Source organism: Miscanthus floridulus, chromosome 1 (assembly GCF_019320115.1).
Source record: "Miscanthus floridulus cultivar M001 chromosome 1, ASM1932011v1, whole genome shotgun sequence".
NCBI classification, from domain to species: domain Eukaryota; kingdom Viridiplantae; phylum Streptophyta; class Magnoliopsida; order Poales; family Poaceae; genus Miscanthus; species Miscanthus floridulus.
Window position 1 is genome coordinate 26,985,795 of NC_089580.1, and position 22,052 is coordinate 27,007,846.

Sequence of the window (22,052 nt, forward strand, 5' to 3'; positions counted from 1 at the left end):
GCTCGAATCTCAGGTGGGCCAATTTTTTTTTATATTTTTTACAAAAGGCTGCGATGGCAGGCTCTAAACCGACACTATTTTTTTGTTATTTTTTTACCTAAAGTTGGCGGCAGGGTCCTTCACTGCCAGTTTTGGTTTTAAAACCGACAGTGATAGCTTCTATCACAGTCGGTTGCTCAAACCGACACAGAAGGCTCAATTCACTGTCGATTTTTAAACTAAATCCGAAGTGATGTGTAGATGCTCCTCACATGCCAACAGTGCTCCCATGACCACAACAGTTGGAACACTACTCCCACCTACCCCGACAACTTTAGTTCAGAAATAAAAATGTACCACAACTGCTAGCCTCTATAAAATGGCCCTCGGCTAGGAGCTAGCCTCTCCATGCATGTTGGTTTCAGTCAGGCCTTATCAGCCTTGATATAATATTTTCCTCTAACAACAAACCACAGATATCGTTATGCATCATAGTCCATCAAAATGGTGCACACATGAGGTACTAGAAGAATGCTACTGAAGATAGAGCAACGCCGAAGATTGGAGATGCCACAAGGTTCACAGAGCCATCCGTTGTGGTACCGAGTTGAATCCGATGTGCTCTGGACTGTACCGAGAAAAAGGCCATGTACAGCAGAGGCATGGATTCATCGATGCCACCTTATCATCTCCAACCGGTATAGCTCGTAGACCACCTCGGTACTGTTGTTTGACCCTAGTTGGTGCTAGAAGAATGCTACTGAGGTGGTTAAATTATAATATGTTGATACACATTGATGATAACATTGACCTGTATGCAAATAGGTCTTTGTTATCGTATATGGAATTTTAGTGTAAGGTCTTTGTTATCGTATATGTAACTTATTTCTAATTTTTTATAATATTTTGATGTATTTTATTACTATCTAAATAAATATATCGTTGTTGTTAAAACTTTCCCACTGTAGCGCTATATATTTATAGACTCTAATGACCAACATAAATAATAATCGTTGGATCGATTTTGATTTATAAAAAAATATCCATCTATGTCATTATAAAACATATAATAAAGTAACCCCTAATCTTGCTATAAATTACCCACTCTGCCATAATGAAACATATTTCAAAATAACCCCCTAAATTTGTATTTAAATTGCCTATTTTTGTCATTGTGAGAGAAAATTCAAAATAACCCCCTAGATTAGCATCTAAATCCACCCACTCTAACATTATGCAAGATAATTAAAAGAACACCCTAATATTTTTTATAAATTACCTACATTTGCTATTATGAAAGATCTTACTATGTAAAACCATTTAATTTGTAACTAAATTATCCATCTTAGTTGTTATATAAAATAGAGAAAAATATTTTTCAATTGAACATGTAAATGCATTAAACTATTAAAAAACCAATTCAATATCCATAACTATATGCTAAATATATTTCTAAATTACACACTCGACCACTATTAAAAGTTAAAGGTAGGCATAATGATATGTACCACCACGTAAACCAAGTAAACATTTATATATTAGGATACATGTTTATTTTAATAGCTTATCAAGTGAAAAATATTCCTTAACAAACTATATAACAATGGCACCAAAAATTTCACTTTAAGTTATATTAATACTCCATGATAATATATTTTCAAGTTGTTATCTTAAATAACTTAATATATTTTGACAAAAAGTGTTTCATATCAATGTTAGCCATTTAATTTTAACTAGCGCTATATATTTTGTAAAGCAATAGTACTACACATATAATTATTTGATATAACAAAATAACATATTGAGTGTTGTGGTACAAGATGAGATGACTATTCATGCGCTATTGTAAGATACAATAAGCAATAGATTTGCAACTTAACATGTGGATAAAAAATTATAACAAATAGATAAAAATTTGAAAGCTTTATATGGACCCACGTTGTTAAAAAATGGATGCAACAAGATCTTGTATAAGTATATAACTTAAGCTAAATATATGTCACACTCAAAAGCAATAGATTTGCAACTTAACATGTGGATAAAAAATGATAACAAATACATAAAAAATTGAAAGCTAAAATATAGACTCACGAAGTCAAAAAAATGGATGCAACAAGATCTTATATAAGTATATAACTTAAGCTAAATACATGTCACACTAAAAAGGATAAATCTAAGAAATTCTAACTAGAGGTGCCTAATGGAGCGTTTACACTAATCTTCATGAGACCCGCTAGGAAAAAAGATAAATATTTCTTACTCTCACGAAAATAATAATTTCTGGCCTTTAATTCGGTAGACTATAATAATAATAGTCATTGAATCTATTTTATTTTCTAAATGGAGGTGGGATGAGGCTGAGGAATGGATGAGTAACTACCACTTCTGCCCTTCAAGATTTCATTAGAGTAAATAGTCATTGTAAAGCTTAGATTAATACCTTCTTGATACTAGCACCGCTACGCCATCCTATATCTCAATTTCAAGCTCTAGCATTGATCTTACGCGACGCGATGCAAGTTATAAATAATTATTTATGCCATCATAGTACTTAAGAGTGTAATTTATGACCGAAAATTATTATTTGTAGGAAGTACAAAAGGAGAGTTCATAATAGATATTATAAGCGCAAGAATTTCAACTTCATTTGAGAAAAATATGTAGGAACTAATAAGATTAAAATTAAAAAATTAAAAAAATTAGGTTCATTATGTCATATAAGACATGGGCTACAACAAGAGTCATTATAGTTTAAGCTAAGCTACTGCAGTTTCAACTAAATGCACATTAAAGTTACACAAACATTTAGTTAACGATAAGTTTATCACAATTGGATATGGACTATAGAGTATCTCCTATTGTATTAGAGAATAACAAAAAAACACTAACTAATGTTGATTCCCGCACAGGTTGATGGACTAGTATGGATAATTGTGATGCCATGGTGGTGTTTTTTTGCCTATAATATTTATGAACTTGAGGGCCACTTCAATTTATTACAACTAGGAGAGGCGAAGGAGGAACCGGTAGAAGCTATAAATCAAATCATGGCCCAGACACCTTTTTATATCCCATTTGATAGACATTTTAAAGAGTAGTTGGTAGATATATTAGCAGACCTATTTAGGTTTCCACTGCTAGCTCTCGCCCATGGAGTGAGTACCAAAATCGATCATGCAATTACTTCAAACTAAGCACAAGTTTCATATTGACGTTTGAGGAGGTGACAGTATTAATTCCTTTTTGTGTATCAAAACATGAAAACAAATATGTCCTTTAAAAAACATGTGAAATATACTCGTAAGCATCTTACGTTAATGCATTGGATATAAGTACATAACAGAACTTATGCACTCAAAATGCTTGATTCCTCCACATGTAAAGAGCAAGCTAGAAATTTCACTAAGATTACGACAGAGAAGATCTATAGATCTTGTATGTGATGACTCTAAAAAACTGTTTGCAGTGTTCAAGATCCTTTTGCCAAATATCTTTGTTAAAATTGCACGCAACAAAAAGAAAATGACGCTCTAAAAAAAGGCAAGTGACATGATACGTGGTAGTTACTCCTCTGTTCTCTCCGTTTAGCCTGTAAATACTGAATGAAACCAGATCAAATTTGGAGGAGAAACTGCGAAAGCCGGCTGAAGTTGACGTCGCTCCGATCCCCCATCAGGCCATCACATCAAGCAACCGGTAATGCAGAGATCTCACTTCTTCCCTCCTCGCTCGCTTGCTGCCTTGATCCGTACTCGTCGTCGCTCCCTCGTGCGCCCCTGCCTGTGGGTGGTTGCCATGGCCTGATTGTGGTTCACGGTCTCGCGTGAGAGCCACTCAAAATCGAATCACCAGCTTTCCTTGGGTTGGTTGGTTGCCTCCGTGGCGGTTGCAGCCGATTTTGGGTGGGGGGGGGGGGGGGGGCGCGATGCCGTCATGATGGTACTAGCCGTGGCCAGGCGGGTCTGCGTGCCTTTTCCTCTGCTTCACTCCATTGTCGATGGATTCCTGCGTAAACTATTGTTGGCGTTTGGCGATGAGTGGTGTTTAATATTTTTTTTTGTTAGCAAGGTAGGGTGTGGTGTGTGGATCGGATGTTTAAAGAATGCATGCGTATGCGTATCCATGCTTTGACCAAGTCGCTTACGCGAGGTTGGACATAATTAAATAAGCTCGGGGTATTACGTAGTACAGATTAGCTGTGCTCCATGGTCCATTCTTTCACCGTGCATGGGTGAACTGAAAGGCTCATTATGGCCCACAGCGAGCTTTCAGCTGTAAACACGCCGTCTAGCTTCATACTAGTACATCGAAGTCCACCTTGAAAAAGAGAAAATGAACTGCTGGTGAAAAGACACTCTGAAAAATAAATTAAATTATGAAAACAATGGTTCCTTTCTCATAAGATCTTATTTGATGTTATCGGATTCACCTCAATCCATATGTGTTGTGGTGGATCAGAGTGAAATTTAGTTTAAGTTCCACTCTAATCCATCCTAACACAAGTAGATTGATGCGTACCCGACTACATTAAAACAAGGCCTACGAGAGCTTCGAGATAACAAACATATACCGTGCCATGTTGCCCAGCCGGGTTTAAGAACAAATCATTCACGTTCAGACTCGTGGAATAATTCAATTTCTGATGGGAGTCATGGGTTTCATAAGCAAAATGGTATCATCACAAGGAATTTTATACTTTTCTTTCTCTCGGTACGCAGGCTAATCTGGCGCCACATGATGAAGTGATGAGGGAAAGCATCTCCTATATAACACAAACAGCGCTACGACGTTGGTCGATCCACCTATGTCTTCCACTCTTCCTTTTTGCTTGCGCAAGGATGCTGACTCTGGTCATGCTTTATTTTGGCCCGTGTCTAATTTTCCTCAGCCAAAACGACTTACAATTTAAATTGAAAGGAGTATCTCACAAAAGTTATGTATTTAGAAAAGTCAGATCGACTTACAATTTAAAACCAAGAGAGTATATTTCATCATTAATCTTTACATATATTATTAAGAGTTATTAACACAAAAATATATAATTATAATGATAAGGCTCTTGGCAATTTTCTCTGAAAGGATGGCAAAACTTTACCGCAACATTTACTAGAAGAATGAAAAATTTATAACTTGGATGTCATACCCCCAACACCAACAGCGCAGCGGGCTACCCAACAGTACCCATAGCTTCGTGTCTCCCCCCTATTCCACACCTTATCTGCTCTAAAATACCACGCATTCTTATTTAAATGAAGTCAATTCTATCCTTGATCCTATCTAATTACCCGTGTATATCCCTTTCTTCTCACCTTAGAGATCGTGGGGCCTGTTCGCTTGAACTTATCAGCTAAAATCTACAGTGATTTTTCTCTCACAGCAAATCAGCTCCATCCGGTTTATCAGCCGACTTTAATACAAGTGGAACAGACCCGTGATCTCGTGCACGACGAAGAGATCACACATTCGCGCTACACGATCACACATTCGTGCACGACGAAGAGTTCACCGAAGCACGCTACAGTGTAGGAGCCGGAGCACGCGGGAGCCCGCCCAAACGGGGCCATAGTCTCATCATTTATCCATGACTACCTCATCTTGCCTGATTTTGTCTACACAAAACTGAGGTGACCAGCGCTTCCTGCTAAGGGGCTGACCGGCTGAATCTTGCCTGATTTTGGCGAAAGAACCTGATATCCACCTGTCTAGGGAAGGATGACAGGGATGTCTACACAAAACTACGTCAGATTTACACATCACTGTCGGATTTGTGAGAACCGACAGTGATGTACCTTCACTGTCGGTTATGAGCTTGAAAATGAAAACATGATTGGGGCTGGGCTAAAACCGGCAGTGAAGTGCCACATCACTGTCGGTTTATGGCTTGAACCGGTAGTGTTTTGGCGGGCACTCATCACTGTCGGTTTAAGCCAAGAGCCGACAGTGATTGGGCTCTATCACTGTCGGTTCTAGCCAAGAACCGACGGTGATAAGGCTACAACACAAAAAGGTTGCAACCATCCTCTCCTTCCTCCTCTCTTCCATCCCGAAAACAAAGGCGCGCGTTTGGACCCTTCCCTCCATTGTTGTGGCTGCTTTTCACCATGAAGCTAGTGCTTGGATTTTGAAGAATGGCTTGATCTTTTTGCTTTAAGGTTAGTAACAAACATCCACTCCTTTGATTTTGTTGCTTAATTAGCTTCGTTTTGATGGCTACATTGCTTGATTCTCATTCTAGTTCTTTCTCCATTCTAGAGAGTACTTTTCCAATTGGACATTTGTGCAAGGCTCAAATTGTGGTGAATCCATCGTCTAAAAGGTTGGTGTCTATGAACACATTTAAATTCCTAGCTAATTATTCCATGGTGGTCAAGATCATCATTGTTAGTATGTGATGCTATAATTAGTTCTTAGAAGTAGAGTCGAATAGTTGTTCTTCAATATTGTGCAATAAATGTTTTTTACTATGATTTTCAATTTACAGGGCCAGGGCTACCAATTTCAATTTTCCAATAATTAGTGTACAATAATGTTTTCCAAAAATAGTACTTTCGAGCTACAATTGATGTTCATGAAGCTTGATTTCTTATTAATTCTTTGTAATTACTATCTCATTATTTTTTTTGTGCAGAGATGGATCGAGAGTGGATGCATCTGTTCCGAACGAACAAGCGGTACATGCATGGCGTCAGCCAATTTATCACTGATGCTAAAGCACATGCTGGGAATGGGAACCCTGTCTTCTGCCCATGCAAAGATTGCAAGAATCATAGGAACTTTCATCAAATTGAGTCTATACGATCACACTTGATTACTAGGGGGTTCATACCAAACTATACGATATGAACTATGCATGACGAGGTTGGTGTGAATGTTCTGCGGGAAAACGATGATGATGTGGACATGCCTGACAAGCCATCCACGATGCTGACGAGGAACCCGGTGTCAACACGGAACCTATGGCCACAATTAATAATGTGTTTAGGAACACGCTAGCTGACGACATCAAGGATAACGATGGCATTTATCAGCTGCTACGTAATGTAGAGACCGGATGTCTTAGTGAAAGACAGCTGAGAAAGCTAGAGAAAATAAGACAAGATAGCAAAACACCATTGTATAGGAATTGTCCAATGAGCAAACTAGAAGCCGACATCGTGCTGTTAGAGTTTAAATCAACAAACGTATTGAGCGATAAAGGCTTCGATCAGTTGTTAGGTATAATAAGGAAAATGCTCCCAGAAAAAACGAGTTGCCAGAAAAGACATACTTGGCCAAGCAAATGATCTGTCCCATCAGCCTCGAGGTTGAAAAAATCCACGCGTGTTCCAATAATTGCATATTGTACCGTGGAGAAAAATACAAAGACTTGGACAAGTGCCCCAAGTGTGAAGCTCCACGGTACAAGGAATGGACGTCAGATGAGGGTACCAAGACCAGAGGAGATCCCGTAAAGGTCATTTGGTATTTCCCTATAGCTCCCCAGGTGCATAGGCTGTTTGCATGTGCAAAGTCAGCCAAGCTGTTGCGCTGGCATGGCGAAGAGCGTAAGAAAGATACAATGATGAGACACCCCGCCGATGGGCATGACTAGAGGACTGTCAATACTATGTTCTATAAGGACATCGGTGGAGAGGTAAGGCACCTTTGGTTTGCTTTGAGCACAGATGGGATGAATCCTTTCGACCAGGTTATAAGCAATCATAGCACCTGACCAGTGACGCTCTGTATATACAGCCTTCCACCTTGGGTCTATATGAAGCGGTCGTATATCCAGATGTCACTACTGATCCAAGGGCCAAGACAGCCTAGGAATGACATTGATGTGTTTCTGGAACCAGTGATCGATGAACTAGTGGAGATGTTTGAAAAGGGTGTGCCGGATGTTTGGGACGAGTACAAAAAGGAACATGTCACGATCAAGGGAGTACTTATCGCTACAATCACCGACCTGCCAGGTCGAGGTTCATTGTCCGGAGAGAAGACAAAAGGCTATACTGGATGTGTCGAGTGCTTGGACGACACCGATGCGGTAAATCTATCAAATAACTCAAAGATAGTTTATATAGGACACCGTAGGTTGCTACCTAAGGATCACCCTTATCGCAGGAACAGAAAAGATTTCAATGGTACTATTGAGAAACGCTTAGCTCCAAAATATCGAGACAGGGCTGCGATACTTCGAGAACTCAACAAACTGGAGGTTGTCCTTGGGAAGGAGGATAATGCAGTAGCAGCGCCTGATGGGAGCGTTTAGAAGAAAAAAATCGATTTTCTGGAAACTACCTTACTGACCATTTCTGAGTGTACGCTTGATCCCATGCACATCACTAAAAACGTGTGCGCTAACACTTTTAACACCTTGATAGACACCGGGGGGACATCGAAGGATTCACTAGCCACACGCCTGGACATGCAACTCTTGGGAATCAGGAAAGAGCTGCATCCCATGGAGCTAGAGAATGGTCAGTTCAAACTTCCGGTTGCGTCATGGACATTGAAGAAGGAAGAAAAGTGTACGCTTATTTCTTTCTTTAATGAACTCAAAGTCACGATGGGCTACTGTGCGAACCCAAAGAGGCTAGTGAACATGAGAGAACTCAAGTTCAACTATGGCCCTATGAAGGCCCATGACTGTCATGTCATTATGACTCAGCTGCTCCCTATTGCCCTACGTGGTATCCTCCCCTCAAAGGTCCACGCCCCAATCATAAAGCTTTGCTCATTCTTCAACATGATCTCTAAAAAGGTCATTGATGTGTCCACGCTAGAGCAGCTGTAGCGGGACATAGCCAAAACTCTCGTTAGGCTTGAGATGCATTTCCCACCAACTTACTTTGATATCTCATTACATCTGCTCATTCATCTTGTTGACCAAATTAGAGCCCTTGGCCCAATGTACCTGCATCAGATATTTCCTTTTGAAAGATTGATGAAAGTTTTCAGAAGGTATGTTAGGAACAGATTCAGGCCAGAAGGGGGCATGATTGAAGGATGGTCAACGGAAGAGGCCATTGAGTTCTGCACATATTATTTGGACATCAAAAGGGTCGGAGTTCTAGAATCTCGTCATGAGGAAAGACTACGTGGCAAAGGAACAATCGAGGAGAAATTTGTTATAGTAGACGACCCTGTTTCTTTTAGACAGGCATAATTCACTGTTCTCCAGCAAGCCGAGGGTATGATGCCATACATTGACAAGCATAGGCAATCACTGCAAACTCTGTATCCGAGCAGGTCACAAGCTTGGCTGGATAAAAAACATAAGGAGGAATTTGTCAGCTGGTTGCGGCGTCGCTTGCTTGGAATAAAGTTGGGTAATCAACTGGATGCCTTAGCCAAGGGACCTTCGAGTACATATCTTAAGTACCAAGGGTATAAGATCAATGGATTCACATTTTATACAAAAAAGCAAGATGGAAATAGCACGTACCAAAATTGTGGTGTTCGTTTTGATGCCCATGACGAGAACGACAACGTGTAGGTGACATAATATGGTTTCATAGAGGAGATATGGGAGCTAGCCTATGGTCCGTTGAAGGCAGCTCTTTTTCGCTGCCAGTGGGTTTGGCTCGAGGAAATCAACACTGACAGCGAAGGGTTCACTACTGTTGATCTCACTAAGACCGTATACAGAGACGACCCCTTCGTCCTTGTAAGAGATATTATGCAAATCTTCTATACAAGGGACAACAAGACAAAAGGAAGGCTAAAAGTAGTCCTAGAAGGGAAAAAGAAGATTGTCGGTGTCGATGGGGTGACGGACGAAGAAGACTACATGGGCTATCTGGAAATGCCTCCATTCGGGGCGAACGTACCCCTACCTATCCTTCAAGAGGGTGACGAACCTGCTTATGTACGAGTTGATCACAATGAGGCCCTCATTGTTGATGCACCTAAAGATAGTTAGATTATTGTTAACTATGTAATCATTATACAGACGTTGTATCAGTAATTCGCACTGAATATTTAATTTATATTTTGTGCGCATCTCTATAATTTAATTATTGACTATGTAATCAAATATTAAGATGATGTTCACAAATATTATTATTTGATAATTATAAACCATTAATTAATTATCATAGAATTAAATAATCAAGACACAAATTTTTGTGTTATTTTAGAATATAAACTAACTGCATTATTTCTATTAATAAATAAATAAAGAAAAACAAACTAAGTGAATTCCCTATCCTAGCTCAGCGGTTAAGGCCGCGCACTCTGTACTCTGAGACCCGCGCTCGAATCCTAGGCGGGCCAAACTTTTTTGATTTTGCATTTATTATTTAGTAGTGCATTACAATGGGATAAAAGAAAAAATAAAACCATTCTAATCGAACTCCCTATCCTAACTCAGCGGTTAAGGCCGCGCACTCTCGACCCCGTGACCCACGCTCGAATCTCAGGTGGGCCAATTTTTTTTATATTTTTTACAAAAGGCTGCGATGGCAGGCTCTAAACCGACACTATTTTTTTGTTATTTTTTTACCTAAAGTTGACGGCAGGGCCCTTCACTGCCAGTTTTGGTTTTAAAACCGACAGTGATAGCTTCTATCACAGTCGGTTGCTCAAACCGACACAGAAGGCTCAATTCACTGTCGATTTTTAAACTAAATCCGAAGTGATGTGTAGATGCTCCTCACATGCCAACAGTGCTCCCATGACCACAACAGTTGGAACACTACTCCCACCTACCCCGACAACTTTAGTTTAGAAATAAAAATGTACCACGACTGCTAGCCCCTATAAAATGGCCCTCGGCCAGGAGCTAGCCTCTCCATGCATGTTGGTTTCAGTCAGGCCTTATCAGCCTTGATACAATATTTTCCTATAACAACAAACCATAGATATCATTATGCATCGTAGTCCACCAAAATGGTGCACACATGAGGTACTAGAAGAATGCTACTGAAGATAGAGCAACGCCGAAGATTGGAGATGCCACAAGGTTCATAGAGCCATCCGCTGTGGTACCGAGTTGAATCCGATGTGCTCTGGACTGTACCGAGAAAAAGGCCATGTATAGCAGAGGCATGGATTCATAGATGCCACCTTATCATCTCCAACCAGTATAGCTCGTAGACCACCTCGGTGCTGTTGTTTGACCCTAGTTGGTGCTAGAAGAATGCTACTGAGGTGGTTAAATTATAATATGTTGATACACATTGATGGTAACATTGACCTGTATGCAAATAGGTCTTTGTTATCGTATATGGAATTTTAGTGTAAGATATTTGTTATCGTATATGTAACTTATTTCTAATTTTTTATAATTTTTTGATGTATTTTATTACTATCTAAATAAATATATCGTTGTTGTTAAAACTTTCCCACTGTAGCGCTATATATTTATAGACTCTAATGACCAACATAAATAATAATCGTTGGATCGATTTTGATTTATAAAAAAATATCCATCTATGTCATTATAAAATATATAATAAAGTAACCCCTAATCTTGCTTATAAATTACCCACCCTGCCATAATGAAACATATTTCAAAATAACCCCCTAAATTTGTATTTAAATTGCCTATTTTTGTCATTGTGAGAGAAAATTCAAAATAACCCCCTAGATTAACATCTAAATCCACCCACTCTAACATTATGCAAGATAATTAAAAGAACACCCTAATATTTTTTATAAATTACCTACATTTGCTATTATGAAAGATCTTACTATGTAAAACCATTTAATTTGTAACTAAATTATCCATCTTAGTTGTTATATAAAATAGAGAAATATTTTTCAATTGAACATGTAAATGCATTAAACTATTAAAAAACCAATTCAATATCCATAAATATATGCTAAATATATTTCTAAATTACACACTCGACCACTATTAAAAGTTAAAGGTAGGCATAATGATATGTACCACCACGTAAACCAAGTAAACATTTATATATTAGGATACATGTTTATTTTAATAGCTTATCAAGTGAAAAATATTTCTTAACAAACTATATAACAATGGCACCAAAAATTTCACTTTAAGTTATATTAATACTCCATGATAATATATTTTCAAGTTGTTATCTTAAATAACTTAATATATTTTGACAAAAAGTGTTTCATATCAATGTTAGCCATTTAATTTTAACTAGCGCTATATATTTTGTAAAGCAATAGTACTACACATATAATTATTTGATATAACAAAATAACATATTGAGTGTTGTGGTGCAAGATGAGATGACTATTCATGCGCTATTGTAAGATACAATAAGCAATAGATTTGCAACTTAACATGTGGATAAAAAATTATAACAAATAGATAAAAATTTGAAAGCTTTATATGGACTCACGTTGTTAAAAAATGGATGCAACAAGATCTTGTATAAGTATATAACTTAAGCTAAATATATGTCACACTCAAAAGCAATAGATTTGCAACTTAACATGTGGATAAAAAAATGATAACAAATACATAAAAAATTGAAAGCTAAAATATAGACTCACGAAGTCAAAAAAAAATGGATGCAACAAGATCTTATATAAGTTTATAACTTAAGCTAAATACATGTCACACTAAAAGGATAAATCTAATAAATTCTAACTAGAGGTGCCTAATGGAGCGTTTACACTAATCTTCATGAGACCCGCTAGGAAAAAAGATAAATATTTCTTACTCTCACGAAAACAATAATTTCTGGCCTTCAATTCGGTAGACTATAATAATAATAGTCATTGAATCTATTTTATTTTCTAAATGGAGGTGGGATGAGGCTGAGGAATGGATGAGTAACTACCACGTCTGCCCTTCAAGATTTCATTAGAGTAAATAGTCATTGTAAAGCTTAGATTAATACCTTCTTGATACTAGCACCGCTACGCCATCCTATATCTCAATTTCAAGCTCTAGCATTGATCTTACGCGACGCGATGCAAGTTATAAATAATTATTTATGCCATCATAATACTTAAGAGTGTAATTTATGACCAAAAATTATTATTTGTAGGAAGTACAAAAGGAGAGTTCATAATAGATATTATAAGCGCAAGAATTTCAACTTCATTTGAGAAAAATATGTAGGAATTAATAAGATTAAAATTAAAAAATTAAAAAATTATGTCATATAAGACATGGGCTACAACAAGAGTCATTATAGTTTAAGCTAAGCTGCTGCAGTTTCAACTAAATGCACATTAAAGTTACACAAACATTTAGTTAAAGATAAGTTTATCACAATTGGATATGGACTATAGAGTATCTCCTATTGTATTAGAGAATAACAAAAAAACACTAACTAATGTTGATTCCCGCACAGGTTGATGGACTAGTATGGATAATTGTGATGCCATGGTGGTGTTTTTTTGCCTATAATATTTATGAACTTGAGGGCCACTTCAATTTATTACAACTAGGAGAGGCGAAGGAGGAACCGGTAGAAGCTACAAATCAAATCATGGCCCAGACACCTTTTTATATCCCATTTGATAGACATTTTAAAGAGTAGTTGGTAGATATATTAGCAAACCTATTTAGATTTCCACTGCTAGCTCTCGCCCATGGAGTGAGTACCAAAATTGATCATGCAATTACTTCAAACTAAGCACAAGTTTCATATTGACGTTTGAGGAGGTGACAGTATTAATTCCTTTTTGTGTATCAAAACATGAAAACAAATATGTCCTTTAAAAACATGTGAAATATACTCGTAAGCATCTTACGTTAATGCATTGGATATAAGTACATAACAGAACTTATGCACTCAAAATGCTTGATTCCTCCACATGTAAAGAGCAAGCTAGAAATTTCACTAAGATTACGACAGAGAAGATCTATAGATCTTGTATGTGATGACTCTAAAAAAACTGTTTGCAGTGTTCAAGATCCTTTTGCCAAATATCTTTGTTAAAACTGCATGCAACAAAAAGAAAATGACGCTCTAAAAAAAGGCAAGTGACATGATACGTGGTAGTTACTCCTCTGTTCTCTCCGTTTAGCCTATAAATACTGAATGAAACCAGATCAAATTTGGAGGAGAAACTGCGAAAGCCGGCTGAAGTTGACGTCGCTCCGATCCCCCATCAGGCCATCACATCAAGCAACCGGTAATGCAGAGATCTCACTTCTTCCCTCCTCGCTCGCTTGCTGCCCCGATCCGTACTCGTCGTCGCTCCCTCGTGCGCCCCTGCCTATGGGTGGTTGCCATGGCCTGATTGTGGTTCACGGCCTCGCGTGAGAGCCACTCAAAATCGAATCACCAGCTTTCCTTGGGTTGGTTGGTTGATTCCGTGGCGGTTGCAGCCGATTTTGGGTGGGGGCGCGATGCCGTCATGATGGTACTGGCCGTGGCCAGGCGGGTCTGCGTGCCTTTTCCTCCGCTTCACTCCATTGTCGGCGGATTCCTGCGTAAACTATTGTTGGCGTTTGGCGAGGAGTGGTGTCGGATACCGTGAGAAGGGGTACCCTAAGCAAGATCCAAAAAACGACTGCTTAGACTTCGTAAAGATCGAAACCAGCTAAACGCTGCTGGCCTCGGCCGATTCTCCGACTCGCCCGAGGCCCCATCACCACGGGCCTCGGCCGATTCTCCGACTCGCCCGAGGCCCCATCACCACGGGCCTCGGCCGATTCTCCGATTCGCCCGAGGCCCCTCCCTGTGGGCCTCGGCCGATCCCCCGCCAAAAGCCTCGGCCGGGCCACCGACCCTCCGTCTCGCGCAAGGCGGGCTCGGCAGCACTCCGCCACCTCTTCCTTCTCCCGTTCCCCTGGCAAAACGTCGTGTCGCATCAACTCAGCCAACTGCTGCCCCTGACAACAGCCGCATGCCCGGCACAGTACAGCAGAATGGCCGATGGGACAGGAGATAGGACTGGGCAGGAGTTACCCGCCACTGTACTAACCACCGTGCACACGGGTTGACGCCCATGCCTCACTGTGCTGCCAACTCCTGCACCGAGGACAACGCAACGTGGGGAGCCACGTCTGGGCTACTGTGGCCTCGGAATCAGTACCCAGGAGCAATAATTCCCTCCAAGGCCTCGGCAGTTTGCTTCAGGGGCTCGACAGCCTGGGGACCCATGTCCGCCAAAGCCCCCCGCGATGGCTTGGCCTCGGCACCTACAGAGCCACGGCCCCTTACGACGTCATCACGCGGTGACCTGCACGTCCCCCGGACTGGGCAGGGGTTACCCGTCACTATGCTATCCACCATGCACATGGTTGACACCCATACCTCACTGTGCTGCCAACTCCTGCTCCGAGGACAACGTAGCATGGGGAGCCACGTCTGGGCTACTGTGGCCTCGGAATCAGTACCCAGGGCCAATAACTCCCCCCAGGCCTCGACAGTTTGCTTCACGGGCTCGGCAGCCTGAGGGTTCATGACCGCCGAGCCCCCCACGATGGCTCGGCCTCGGCATCTGCAGAGCCACTGCTCCCTACGACGTCATTACACGGTGACCAGCACGTCGCCCGCCATGTCCTGCATCAAGCCGTACTGGAGCCCCACGACGCACAAGATCGAGTATGACCAGCATGTCACTTCCACACGACAAGGACGGGGCCACTCCATCGACCATACCACAACAGTGGCCGGCTACAGGGCTTGGACACGCCACCCCATTTACAGAAGCGCTATGTAGCAACCTATGTACGGTCCCAGTCCTCCCTTAGAGTATAAAAGGGAGGGACTGGGGCCATTTCTAGAGACAAGAAACAAGAGGACGAACACACCGATAGAACCACACGCTTCCACGCTGCTTGGGAACAACGTCTCAAGCAGTCCGCACCACCCTCGCCGAGGCCTGGGGCTAGCTCCCTCTCTCACCTAGCTTGTAACCCCTACTGCGAGCACTCAGGTGCAAGGAATACAAGATCGATCTCTCAGACTGGACGTAGGGCCTCGATTGCCTGAACCAGTATAAACCTTGTGTCTCTTTGCATCACCATCCGGGATTAGGGGCACGCAGCACAAATTCACTCGTTGGTTGAGGGACCCCCGGTTCCAAAACACCGACAGTTGGCGCGCCAGGTAGGGGATTCTGCGTGTCAGCTTTGTCATCCTAGCAAGTTCCGGATGGCAGACCACATACGACCATTGCGTCTCGGCACCATAGTTTGGTTCGGGAGCCTAGAGTTCATGTCTCTAGGGCATGAGTACGACATGGTGCTCCTCACTCCTCGAACCCCACCGTCCGACGACGAAGTCGCGCCCCGGTAGCCTAGGCGCAGGCGGCGCCCGGGCGGCCGCTCTCGCCACGCTCGCCAGGCACGGCGCGAGCAAGGCCACCCCGACGCTACGCGAGCCCGGGGCGGCACGCCACTCCCCGCCGATATCCTACGACCAGCTGTTGGTACGGGGTCCCTGGCTGGGGACCTGTCTGACCTGAGCCTGGACAAAGGAAAATCGCCGGTGGCTTACGGCGATGCCCAGCCGTCTAACCCCGCTCCGCCACTCCCTGAAGAGCCGACCCCGGCGGGGCAGAATCTGGAGACGGCCCCGTCCCCATACCCCTTTGGGTTGAGAAATGCCGCCACCTCTTATGCCTACGCTTACGCTGCCGCTCACGAGCACCCCTCGGAACGCCGCCAGCGCTTCGCTCTCGACCTAAGCACCCACTCCGACTCCTCGGACGAGGACGAGGCATGGCCCGGGGTGGATTTCTCCGAATTCCACAACCCTGGGGCTTTGCGCCAATTCTTGGCCGCAGGCGACTACTGCCTTGGCTATTCCGACTCCGACGATGAGGGGACTCACGATCCATCCCGTGAGTGCTTCCACGTTGGGCTTGGGATGCCAAGGGCGGGCGAAGAGGAGGAGAGGACAGGCAACCATTCCCCGCCCCGAGCAGGGGCGGGCGGTGCCACACCTCCGCGTCCCGAAGCCCCGACAGCACGGAACGAGAATCCCGTCTGCATGGAGCATCGACGCCTAGACTTGGAGCAGCTCCGCGAGCTTCAAGCCAAGGTTGAACAAGACCAACTCCTTCTGCAACAGCTACGGGACACTCTCGAGCAGGAGCAGCAAGAGCGCGGAGAGGGCGGAGGAGCCCGATGGAGGGCCCGCAACGTCTATCACCGTATCAACGACAACGAGGGGAATGAGCCGCCCCCAATCTTTAACCGCGCTTGCCAGAATGTCGCAGCGGCTGCGATGCTGGTCCGAGCAATGCCCGAGCCCTCCACCACCGAGGGGCGACGGGTCCGCGGAGAGCTCCGCGACCTCCTCGAGACCGCAGCAGTGCAGCAGGTCGAAAGTTCCGCCTCTCGCCGGCGCGGAGGCACTTCGGAGCAACCCACGGCACGACCTCGCCAAGGCCAGGATGCCTCGGTCGGCCCCGAGCCCGCTCGCGCGCCGACGGTCAACAGGGCCCTCTCGGTGCGCGACCGACCTGGACACCAACGCGAGGTACAAGGCGACCACGAGGTAGTTGGCAGGCGACGGCGCCACGACGACGGAACCGCCCGGGGCTACCACCCACACCGAGGCGGTCGCTACGACAGTGAAGAGGACCGCAGTCCTTCTCCCGAGCCACCTGGCCCTCGGGTCTTTGGTAGAGCCATCCGCAACGCGCGCTTCCCAGCCCGATTCAGGCAACCTGCCAACCTCACAAAGTATAGCGGCGAGACGAACCCCGAGCTATGGCTAGCCGATTATCGCCTGGCTTGTCAGCTAGGTGGTGCGGACGATGACCTGCTCATCATCCGCAACCTCCCTTTGTTCTTGTCAGACTCAACGCGTGCATGATCCAAGTCTTTGGCGAACACATCGGGCGAACCATCGAGGCCTACGTGGATGACATCGTAGTCAAGTCCAGGAAGGCCGGTGATCTCGTCGACGACTTGGAGACTGCCTTCACATGTCTCAGAGAGAAGGGCATCAAGCTCAACCCTGAGAAGTGCGTCTTCGGGGTTCCCCGAGGCATGCTCTTGGGATTCATAGTCTCGAAACGTGAAATCGAGGCCAACCCGGAGAAGGTCTCGGCCGTGACCAACATGGGCCCGATCCGAGACCTCAAAGGGGTGCAGAGGGTCATGGGATGCCTCGCGGCCCTAAGCCGCTTCATGTCGCGCCTCGGCGAAAAAGGCCTGCCCCTGTACCGCCTCTTGAGAAAGTCCGAGCGCTTTTCTTGGACCACCGAGGCCGAGGAAGCCCTCGCCGGGCTCAAAGCACTGCCCACCAACCCCCCGTCCTGGTTCCGCCCACCGAGGGCGAGCACCTCTTACTCTACGTCACCGCGACAACCCAAGTGGTCAGCGCGGCCATAGTAGTCGAGAGGCAGGAGAAGGGACATGCTCTACCCGTCCAGCGACCTGTCTACTTCATCAGCGAGGTGCTCTCCGAGACTAAGACGCGTTACCCCCACATCCAGAAGCTGGTTTACACCGTAGTCTTGGCTCGACGCAAGCTGCGTCACTACTTTGAGTCCCACCCGGTGACTGTGGTGTCGTCTTTTCCTCTGGGAGAGATAATCCAAAACCAGGAGGCCTCGGGTAGAATAGCCAAGTGGGCTGTTGAACTCATGGGGGAAACCTTGTCTTTCGCGCCTCGGAAAGCGATCAAATCACAGGTCCTGGCCGACTTTGTAGCCGAGTGGACCGACACACAGCTGCCACCCGTTCAAATCCAATCAGAATGCTGGACCATGTACTTCGACGGGTCTCTGATGAAGACTGGGGCTGGCGCGGGCCTGCTCCTAGTCTCGCCCCTTGGAGTACACATGCGCTACATGATCCGGCTTCACTTCGCCGCCTCCAACAATGTGGCCGAATACGAGGCCCTCGTCAACGGCCTACAAATCGCCATCAAACTTGGAGTGCGGCGTCTCGAAGTACGGGGTGATTCGCAGCTCGTCGTCGATCAGGTGATGAAAGAGTCAAGCTGCCATGACCCCAAAATGAAGGCGTACTGCACGACAGTACGTCGCCTGGAGGACAAGTTCGACGGCCTCGAACTCAACCACGTCGCTCGAAAGTTCAACGAGGCCGCAGACGAACTAGCAAAGATGGCGTCGGTACAGACCCCGGTTCCCCTAAACGTCTTCGCCAGAGACCTCCACAAGCCATCCGTCGACTACGCCTCGGCGATAGAAGAAGGCCCATCGACCGAGCCCACCACAGGGCTCGAGGCCCCCTCTACCACCGAGACCTCGCCAGCCAAGCCCGAGGCCATGGCGATTGACGCAGAGCCTCCCAAGGCCGACCAAGGAACGGACTAGCGAGTCCCTTTCCTTGATCACCTCGTTCGGGGAGAGCTTCCTGCTGACAGAACCGAAGCCCGGCGGCTCGCGCGACGCGCCAAGACTTACGTCCTCTGCGACGGCGAGTTGTATAGGCGTAGCCCATCCGGTATTCTCCAACGATGCATCACCACCGAGGCTGGCCAATCCTTACTTTGGGACTTGCACGCGGGAGTCTGCGGGCACCACGCGGCGCCTCGGGCGCTCGTGGGTAACGCCTTCCGCCAAGGTTTCTATTGGCTGACGGCGGTGGCCGACGCCACGAGGCTAGTATGCTCCTGCGAGGGATGCCAGTACTACGCTCGACAGACGCACCTCCCGGCCCAAGCCCTCCAAACCATCCCCATCACATGGCCATTCGCTGTATGGGGGCTGGACATGGTTGGGCCTCTGCAAAAGGCACCCGGGGGCTATACCCATCTATTGGTAGCTATCGACAAATTCTCCAAATGGATCGAGGCTCGTCCGATCGCTCAGATCAAATCCGAGCAAGCGGTGCTGTTCTTTACGGATATCATCCATAGGTTCGGGGTTCCTAACACCATCATCACTGACAATGGGACACAATTCACCGGTCGCAAGTTCCTAATGTTCTGCGACGACCACCACATCCGGGTGGCCTGGTCGGCCGTAGGACACCCAAGGACGAATGGCCAAGTAGAGCGTGCCAACGGCATGATCCTACAAGGCCTTAAGCCAAGGATATTCAACCAGTTGAAGAAGTTTGGCAAGAAATGGCTTGCCGAACTCCCGTCAGTCATCTGGAGCCTAAGAAATACCCCGAGCCGAGCCACGGGATTCACACCGTTCTTTCTGGTCTATGGAGCCGAGGCCATCCTCCCCACTGACTTAGAATACGGTTCCCCGAGGCTACAGGCGTACAACGAGCAAAGCAACCGCACTGCCCGCGAAGACGCCCTCGACCAACTGGAGGAAGCCCGAGACGTCGCGCTGCTACACTCGGCCAGGTACCAGCAAGCCCTACGACGCTACCAAGCCCGGCGCGTCCGAAGCTGAGACCTGAAGGTGGGCGACCTGGTGCTGAGACTGAGGCAGAGCAACAAGGGCCGCCACAAGCTGACCCCACCCTGGGAAGGGCCGTACATCGTCGCTCAAGTGCTGAAGCCCGGGACCTACAAGTTAGCCAATGAGAAGGGCGAAATCTTCACCAACGCTTGGAACATAGAACAGCTACGTCGTTTCTACCCTTAAAATTCCAAACGTTGTTTACATTGTTTCTCGAAATGCAATAAAGAAGCGTTCTTAGTTGTTATAATTTTTCGAGAAACCCCCCTTATAGACAAGCCGATTGTATAGAACCCAAGGACCGTACGATCGTCTCAAAGGTGAAAAGGCCGGCTGAGCCGTGAGAACGGCCTACGCCTCCGGGCTACGGCAACTCCCTCACCACCTTTTCACCCAAAGGACAGCGTAGGCTCCGAGGAAGTTCTGTACAGAGAGCTTGTCTATCAATAGGGGCTCGACGTCACAATAGCGCTATAAGGGAGACTCGGCTCTACCTCTGCAAAGCCGGGCCTCCCTCGGGGGCTAGAAAGGGGGAGCCCCCTAAGTCCCGAACACCATTTGTTAATGGTCTTTCAAAAAATTTCTACGCCAAACTCTCTCGCGCTCCGACGGGACCTTCACAAGAAACCCAAAGACCAAAAGTTTGTCTGGAGGCCAAAGGGCCGGTCGAGACGTGAGAACGGCCTACGCCTCTAGGCTACGGCAGCTCCCTCACCACCCTTCGCCAAAGGACGGCATAAGGTTCCGAGGAATTTCTTTACGGGTTCCCAAGATCGAGACAGAGAGCACAGGCTCGAAGTAGAATAGAAACGGTTAAAAGACCCACACACGCAAATACTTTAAAGGCCTCGACGGCCACAAAAACGTCACGATACGGCAACTAACGCAATCCGGTTACATGGCCCCTTTTGGCCCAGGTCAAAGCTCAAGGATCGGCGGCTGGCGCGGGAGGGACCACCTCTTCTTCAAACAGACCAGCCAACGCTGTGCCAGGTGCCTCGGCCGCCTCCAACAGCCTCATGACCTCTGCATCAGCCTCCTCGTCATCTTCTGGCAACACATAGCCGTCGCTGACAGCCTCGAGGTTGATGGCGTAGTGCGAGGAGACGACGGCCAGGGCGCGCTTGACACCCGTGTGCAACGCCCCTCGGAGTCTCTCGTGGACGTAGCCGCTCAACGCAATCAGGCGGCTCCCAAGGGAGCTAGCTGATTGGACCTCCTCGACGTCCAGAGCCTCGCAGGCGGTCCAGACAACGCTGCGCAGCGCCTCGTGCTCCCGGACCTCGACATCCAGCGCTGCTTGCGCTGCGACGGAGGCCTCAGCCGCCTGGGAGGCCTCTTTCTCCAGATCTACGTCGCGACGAGGGGTCAGGAGTCAAACGCGAACCAGAACAAATGGAGCGAGGAGCATGGTTCAGCGGAACTTACCCTCGGCCTTGCTCTTCCAGACTGAGACCTCAACCCGAGAGGCCTCGGCCGCCTTGGTAGCCTCTGCCAAGGCGACTTTCGTCGCCTGATGCTCGCTCTGCTCCGCACCCAGCTGCCCGGCTGTGACCTTAGCAGAGGCCGTCGCTTCTTGGGCCCAAAGCCTAAAGGAGTCTCGCTCCTCCTCTAGTTCCTTGATCTTGGCCACCAGAGGGGCGGACTGCTCCTTAGCCGCGGCCAACTCGGCCTGAATGTCAGCACAACGAAGGCGGAGGTCCTCCACTTCCGCACTCCGCGCCGACAATAGCCCCTGGGCATCGGCAAGCAGGCCCTTTTGGCGCCGGAGCTGGTCCCAGATATCCCTCTCATTTCGCAGGAACACCGATTTCCCAAGGGATCGGGTCTCGAGCTCCTAAGGAGGCAAAACCAAA

General features: G+C 46.0%; 1 protein-coding gene across 1 annotated transcript in view; it reads right to left on the bottom strand.

Annotated features, from left to right (window-relative positions):
- The window catches only part of LOC136453589 (uncharacterized), a 30,191-nt gene that overhangs the window by 7,613 nt on the left and 526 nt on the right, over positions 1-22,052 (bottom strand). The window contains exon 2 of the mRNA XM_066454152.1: positions 21,881-22,033. Coding sequence (XP_066310249.1) covers positions 21,881-22,033 — 153 coding nt within the window. The remainder of the gene's footprint in view (positions 1-21,880; positions 22,034-22,052) is intronic.